The sequence below is a fragment of the Rattus norvegicus genome, chromosome 13 (genome assembly GCF_036323735.1).
Source record: "Rattus norvegicus strain BN/NHsdMcwi chromosome 13, GRCr8, whole genome shotgun sequence".
NCBI classification, from domain to species: domain Eukaryota; kingdom Metazoa; phylum Chordata; class Mammalia; order Rodentia; family Muridae; genus Rattus; species Rattus norvegicus.
In genome coordinates, this window is record NC_086031.1 from 34,303,386 (window position 1) to 34,311,012 (window position 7,627).

The 7,627-nt window shown below is 53.9% G+C and overlaps 1 protein-coding gene across 1 annotated transcript; it reads left to right on the top strand.

The window, feature by feature from the left end:
• Positions 1-298: 298 nt before the first annotated feature.
• En1 (engrailed homeobox 1) lies at positions 299-5,884 on the top strand. Its single transcript, NM_001398705.1, has 2 exons — positions 299-1,864; positions 4,773-5,884. The coding sequence occupies exons 1-2, from the start codon at positions 952-954 to the stop codon at positions 5,087-5,089; spliced, it is 1,230 nt and encodes a 409-aa protein (NP_001385634.1). The 5' UTR covers positions 299-951; the 3' UTR covers positions 5,090-5,884.
• The last annotated feature ends 1,743 nt before the right edge of the window (positions 5,885-7,627 follow it).

Here is a 7,627-nt window from a genome sequence, read left to right on the forward strand (position 1 = left end):
ACATCCCAAATTCTAGCTTTTTCGGATCTCTTCGTGCCCTCTTCAGTCCGGATCTGAAGGAGGGGGAGGGGCGTGGGCACAGATGGGGGCAGGGCAGGCCGGACGTACGGGGCCTGAGCCTCTGCACCCCCTCTCCACCCACGGCCGCCGCCCCCGGATTATTTATCCGCAAAGTCCCGCGCGCGCCCATTGGGCCGAGCCCTGAGTGTCAGCGCGAGTCCCGGCTCGCCATTGGTCCTACACACGTGCGGCCCTGACTCACGTGCTTCCGGTTTGAAGGCAAAAAGTGTGCCTGGGTGATTTTTTTTTTTTTTTTAAGCGAGAGAGTTTGTGCAAAGATCCGAGCTGTCAGAGATTTCAGGGGGGAAAACGGAGCCCGGCACTGGCGGAGACGCGCTCTCCCTGCAAAAAAGCAAAGGCGATTAAAGGCGCTGCCAGCCTCGCGCTCTGGGCACAGCTGAGCGTGACACTGGGGAAGTCAAACCCCTCTTTACAGCCTAGGAAGATGGCTAGACTTTAAAGACTATTTTTTCCCTTTAAGGAAAAAATCTCGGAGCTTAAAAAAATCATTTTTTTCTTTTCTTTTTTTCCTCCTTTTATTTTTTTAAGCCGAGGCTTACTCCCCCATTAAGACCAATCACTGAAATCTGGTTGCTGAAAGAAAAAAAGAAAAAGAAAAGGAAAAAATAGCCAAGTGTCTTCACTGTATCTGGATGTCTACAAATTAGAGAGAGGGAGAGAGCGAGATTTGCTCCACCAGAGCGGGCGAGAGCCAGGCCAGACGCTCGGCTTTCTTTTTTCCTTCTGTACCCGCCCTGTGCCTTCGCTGAGGCTTCGCCTTGCCTCCTTCCTCTCCGCGCACCCCCACGGGCCCGCTGGCAAAGTGGGGTGGGGAGCGAGGCGCGGGGGGCGGGGGCCGGCGCCGCGGCCAGGGCTGCCGGGCGGCCGAGCATGGAAGAACAGCAGCCGGAGCCTAAAAGTCAGCGCGACTCGGGCCTCGGCGCGGTGGCAGCGGCGGCGGCGGTGGTGGCGGCGGCGGCCCCGGGCGGCCTCAGCCTGAGTCTCAGCCCAGGAGCCAGCGGCAGCAGCGGCAGCGATGGAGACAGCGTGCCGGTGTCCCCGCAGCCAGCGCCCCCGTCGCCTCCTGCGGCACCCTGCCTGCCGCCCCTGGCCCATCACCCGCACCTCCCCCCGCATCCCCCGCCCCCGCCGCCACCGCCGCCGCCGCCGCCGCCACCGCAGCATCTCGCGGCGCCTGCTCACCAGCCGCAGCCCGCGGCCCAGCTGCACCGCACCACCAACTTTTTCATCGATAACATTCTAAGGCCCGATTTTGGTTGCAAAAAGGAACAGCCCCTGCCGCAGCTCCTAGTGGCTTCGGCTGCAGCCGGAGGAGGTGCAGCAGGAGGTGGAAGCCGCGTGGAGCGTGACCGAAGCCAGACTGGTGCAGGTAGAGACCCTGTCCACTCTCTGGGCACACGAGCTTCGGGCGCTGCCTCGCTCTTGTGTGCTCCAGATGCGAACTGTGGCCCACCCGACGGCTCCCAGCCCGCCACCGCCGTCGGCGCGGGCGCATCCAAAGCGGGGAACCCGGCTGCTGCGGCGGCTGCAGCCGCGGCAGCGGCTGCAGCGGCAGTGGCAGCGGCGGCGGCCGCAGCATCGAAGCCCTCGGACAGTGGCGGTGGCAGTGGAGGCAGCGCAGGAAGTCCTGGGGCGCAGGGTGCCAAGTTCCCGGAACACAACCCCGCGATCCTACTCATGGGTTCGGCTAACGGTGGGCCGGTAGTCAAGACTGACTCGCAGCAACCCCTAGTCTGGCCCGCCTGGGTCTACTGCACACGCTACTCGGACCGTCCATCCTCTGGTGAGTACAGGGGCCCGGATGTACACACGCGTTCAGGCCCTGGCCATGTCCTAGAATTTCCAAACCCCCCCGCTCTGGGGAGAGCAAGCCAGGTTTGAAGCTCTATCAACTTCATGTTTGACTTCTCTTGCCGCGGGTCCCAGTCACAACCCAAAGTGTGCTCGATTCTGCAATGCTGGCCTTTGCCACCAAGGAAGTCACAGCTATTGGCACGCACAGAAGGCTCTAGTTTCTGTCCTTTGATTTTACGAACTCTGAGCCCTGGGGTCATTTTTATATTTTATTTTATTATCTAGAAGAAAGATATATAATTACTATTGAAATATTGAGTAGGGAAAGGGCGCTTTGAGCTGGCGGGAAGATAGGCCTAGTGGCTTGGATCTGCATCTATCGTCTTAGTCCTGCCAGCACTGGATTTAGCCAGGGAAATGAATCAGAGAAATATTCTTTGCTGCGTGTTTTAAACAAACACTGTGGATATTATTCTATGGAGAGTCCATTTTCATAAAGACAGATATGGGGGGAGACAGAAAAAAGAAAAGCGCCATCCCTTGCGCCCCGCCCGGGTATGGGGAGTCAACCCGCGTGGGTAGAATGTAGAGAAAGGCTAGAAAGGTGAGCAGCCACTGCTCGCTGGAGCTGGCAGGCCTTAGGAGAGCAAAGCAAGCAGGCCAGGGGTAGGTTCGAAAGCTGGACCCTAGGCAAGGGAATCAGCCAGCATGTGCCCAGCAGCAGGGCTCTCCTGTCTCTTCGGCCTTGATTTCTTTCTTTCACTCTCTCCTTCGCAAATGTGCCCGTTAGTAGCTATCTGTCTATCTTAGGTCAATTCTCTGCTTTCTTTTCTGCTGCTGTAGCACCTACCCAAGGTCAGCTGCTGGGCTCTGGAAGAGGGGGCTCAGGCCTGCTGCTCTTTGCACAGACCAGGAGTTTCTATGAGGGCCGTGCAGGCCTCGAGGAGAACGGCAGGGGCTTGGGTCCAGGGTCAGCGTTGGGCCCGCCAGGGGGCCAGGCAAAAGGTAGCCACAGGCGTCCCACCGCTGGCTGGTGTCTTGTAGCCTTGCTGCTTTGGGCCGGGTGCGGATCGATGCGCGCTATCAGCCCCCGCCATCTCGAGCCCCGTTATTGACACGTCGGACTCCCTGAACCTCCGAAAAGCTGCTTTGATTGACTCGCCTGATGGATAGAGTGATTGAGCTGTCAGGCTGAGTGGGTCGGGCTGGCCAGGAGGCTACGATTTTATTACAAGTGGCCGTGCCTCTGCACACAACAACACTACTACAACATGCTCGGGACGCACCTCCTGCAGCCGAGTCTCTTGGAGGATGCACACATTTCCTGGGTCATCCCTGCCTGCTTGGCTCATGACTCATCTAAACCCAACTTGCTCTGGAACAGGCCTTGTCTTTGTTCCTTGCTCCTTTCCTTTTTATAGACCAGAGAAGCAGGGACCAGATACTTCTCCAAAGGTGGTTAATGGGGAGGAGTGACAACCTGGATGTGATTCCTACATCGTTAGGCCTGGGGTCCTCCTCACAAACAGCTAGGGACCCTAGCTGCTTGCCTGCTGCTAGATCCAGTTACTCAGTTTTCCCAGTGACTAGGTTTGCACATGCCAGCCAAGACCCTTCTTTCAGGTTAGGTAATAACGGCCGGGACAGGGGCATCACTTGAGTCCACAGGCTCCCATACCTATCACTGAGGTCAGCCTTTCAGTGCCAGCATCCTGGCAAGAATGTCAAGAAGCAGGCTTCAACCCTCCAGCCAAGGTCCTGCAACCTAATTCTCTCTCCCCGACTGGACCCCACACCAACCTTCCACATTAGCATTTGAGAGAGGCCTCATCCTCTTGGAGAGTGTTCCTGTGGCCTTCCTACACAGCCATTCATCTTGGGGTGATAGCACAGGTCCCCGCTGTGATTGTCTCTTTCACCATTATCTCTTGGTCCTTGTTTTGCTTATGGGTGGGGACAACAAGGCAAGAGTTATCACTGTCCGTGGCCTCCCCCATTTGTTTGTGTTATTTCAAGACTTTTGTACCCTGAAATTGGGGCAAGCAGGTTCAGAAGAGAGATAACAGAACCTTCCTCCTCTCCCCAGCCCTGTCTGCCCCCATGGAGAGGAGTCTCAAGGGTCCTTCTTTTCTTCCTGACATCAACAGAGAGGCCAAACAGAATGTCCCAGGGCCTAAACTCATAGACTAGGGGCTGTGGCTCTAATAGGGATGGGGCAGGCAGTGTCCTGCTTCACTACAGATCAAGAAGGCAGAAAGGGATCCCTGATTCTGTGGAACTGGGTGACCTCAGCTTCCCTGTTCTCCCTGAGGTCAATGGTGAGAATCAGGTAGGAGCTTTGCATAGGCCAGTGTGTGTGTGTGTGTGTGTGTGTGTGTGTGTGTGTGTGTGTGTGTGTGTGTGTTTAGCTTCCCAAGAATAAAGTGGGAATCAAGGCAGACCAGTCATTCTTCCCAGGGCCTGACCAGGGCTAGGAAGACATTCTGGTTCAGGGTTTTACCCTGGGACCCCCAGAGCTCACTCTATCTTTAATTCCTCTTCCACCCCCATTTTGTCGTCGTTGTTGTTGTTGTTGTCCTTCTGGGTCAGAAAGTACTGGAAGCGGTCTGTTCTCCGCTTTCTTGAATTGGGTGGCCCCTGCAGTCCCTGCCAGTGTTCCTGTTTGGTTTCTGAGTCCTTCCTGCAGAGGGGAGCCTAGAGATCTCAATGGTAAAGAGAGGGACTCTTTGATGGAGATAGCGGGACCCAGCAGCTGGCCTCCCACAATCGCCCCGGAAGCTCGGGATCGCTGCGGTGTGCTCCACACAGCCGTTCTCAAGGCTTACTCTACCCTCTCCCCCCTCCCTCTGCTCCCGACCCCCTTCCTCCCCTCCCTGGCCCTGTCCTCCCCGCTGCAGGTCCACGCACCAGGAAGCTAAAGAAGAAAAAGAATGAGAAGGAAGACAAGCGGCCGCGGACGGCGTTCACGGCCGAGCAGCTGCAGAGACTCAAGGCGGAGTTCCAGGCAAACCGCTACATCACGGAGCAGCGGCGACAGACCCTGGCCCAGGAGCTCAGCCTGAACGAGTCCCAGATCAAGATCTGGTTCCAAAACAAGCGTGCCAAGATCAAGAAAGCCACCGGCATCAAGAACGGCCTGGCGCTGCACCTCATGGCCCAGGGACTGTACAACCACTCTACCACCACGGTCCAGGACAAAGACGAGAGCGAGTAGCTGTGGCCAGCTCCGGGGCCCGCGGTCTATCGGCGCTCATGCCACCTCCAGGCTCCACCGGGCTGCCGCTTCACCGGGCCCACTCCGCCATGCAGAGACGATCGCTAAGGAGGGAGGCATCAATCAGGGCGACAGAGAAAGCGAGCAAGAAAAAGCAATCCTCCGAGTGGACATTCACATTGGAACAAAACGGTTTTTGAAACGGGAGAAAGACTCGGACAGGTGCTATGGGGGAAAAATAAAGATCTATTCTCTAACTCACTGTATAAATGAAACTGCGAATTCCTTAAAGCTCTATCTAGCCAAACTGCTTACGACCGTGTATATATTTAATTTCAGGTAAGGAAAACAAATATGTGTAGCGATCTCTATTTGCTGGACATTTTTATTAATCTCATTTATTATTGTTATAATTATTATAATTATTATAATTATTTTATCCCTCCTCCCTACCTTGCTGCTCCCCCCCAGCCCAGTTTCGTTTTCGTTGCTCTTTTCCTTTGAATGTTTTTGCTTCTCTGGGTACCTCCTGCACCCCCAATGCTGGCCCTGGTTTCTCTGGGACTTTTCTTTGTGTGAGTGTGAGTGTGTTTCCTTGCGTGTCGCCCCTCCTCTACCCACCCAGAATTCTTCTATTGGTCTTGTCTATCCTTCCCCTAAGTCCCTTTCCTTTTCCGGAGACTCCTTGAGAAATACAACCCCACAGACTGCGAGACTGAACCGCCGCTACAAGCCAAAGATTTTATTATGTTCAGAAACCTGTAGTCTGGAATAAAATGTTCACTGTGTTCACGAGTTGCTGAGTGCCCTCTTCTTTGTGGGATGGGAAAGAGTCCATCCAGGTACTGTGTGATGACCACCTCAGCCGTACAGGGTGGGTGCAAAGTCCTGGGAATCTCAGCTGAAACTATCATCACTCAACAAATGCTAGGAGAGTGTAGGGCACAGGCTATCCAGATTTGCTTTGGTCTTGGTCTGGGGGATAGGCTTAGTCCCTGAATCTATTCTAGGGGACCCCAATGCCAGAAAGTCCAGCCCTACACTACCCTTCCCCCAGCAGCTCCAGCTGGTGTCTAAGCCTTTCGTGCGTGCTCAGCCAAGGGAGTCCTCTCGTTCACCGTGCACCAAACTATACCTTTATGCCTCCGATCTTTTTTTTTTCTTTCTTCCTTTGTTTTTTTGTTTTCCATTCTTGGTGAGAGTTTGGCTGGAGGTTTTTTTCTACCAAAGGCTAGAGGCCTTACCGGGGCCTACAATGGTGGTAGTCTGTTTGCAATGCTGCCCAGCTTTGGCCAAGTCTCTGCAGCCCGAACTTCACCTCTTCCTTTGGGCATGGGATCCCCCTAGGCAGCTAGCTAGTCTGATGGGAGGCACGCAAGGCTTCGCTGGTTAAGAGTCTCCTAGTGCTGAAAAGAGTCTGACTGTGAGGAAAACTGTGTCTAATGATCTTGTTCAGGGGGTTTGGAAGCCCCCAAACAGCCAGAGGCCTACCTCTCCCTGACCTGAAACTTAAGTATGGAACTCTCTTTTCCAAACCCTGTAAAGCCTGGACAAATTCTTTCAAGGAGAGGAGATTGTATGCAGAAGACCCTAGGGCAGGCCAGACACCTGGCCAACCCAGAGGGCACTGGGGATAATTGTCAGTGACTGGGACAGACTCTCCAGGACCCGGTGAAGCTTTCAGAGGTTAGGGAGTGGAAGAAAGGTGTGAAAGACTAAGAGCCTGCTTAAAGGTTCCTAGCTCTCTTTTGTTTAGAGTTTTATAACATAAATCCTACTCTCTTTTTTTTCTATATTCATGATGCTTGTAACATGTATGCAACTATGTTTAGGTATGTACATAAATATGGAGATGGGTGTCCACACATGTTTGTGTGCACATATCATAGTGTGCACATCATGGTGAGTCTCGTCTCCCATGCATTTTCTGTGTATTCTGCACATGTTTGTATTGTGCAGCTGAGTGGTTGCTTCGAAGGGTCGGACACATGATTGGACATTTGTGAGTTCACAGTGCCTGTATGTACACTCATCTGCGTTTGCACATTCGAATGCTTGCTTCGTGTGTGTGTTTGGGGTTTGCATAACTATGGGAACCTCTCCTCTAGAGTTTATTTCATGTCGGTTTTTTTGCAGGACTTTATTTTGGAAGAAATGAGAACGGCCCAGTTATCCTGCCCTTTCCTTGAAAAAGTCCCCCTCATTTGGTTCAACATCTGCTTCCTGGTCAGGGAACTAAAAGTGCTAGGCTCTGTACCCCAGGGTGTCAACAGGCTCCTGCTATCTCTGCACAAGGGAACTTGGGGTCCAGTGGCCTGGAGAGCAGGTGTAAAGTCCATTAGACATTTCTATGGGTCCCTTATGTCTTACTGTTGTTTTAGGGGTGGTGCCTGCACCTGATAGGTGCTTAGATGTGACTGGGAGCATCTGTCTTCCTTTTCTTGAGAGTGGCGCTTGGCATCTTCAGGTTTTGCCAGCTGGCCTTCAGATGAGGAAGTCTGATGTCTGAAGTGCTAGCCAGCTCAGAGTCTGGACCAG

Coding starts and splice junctions, on each gene's coding strand:
- En1 (NM_001398705.1), top strand. CDS start 952: ATGGAAGAACAGCAGCCGGAGCCTAAAAGTCAGCGCGACTCGGGCCTC. Junction 1,865..4,772: donor CTCGGACCGTCCATCCTCTG/GTGAGTACAGGG, acceptor TCCCCGCTGCAG/GTCCACGCACCAGGAAGCTA.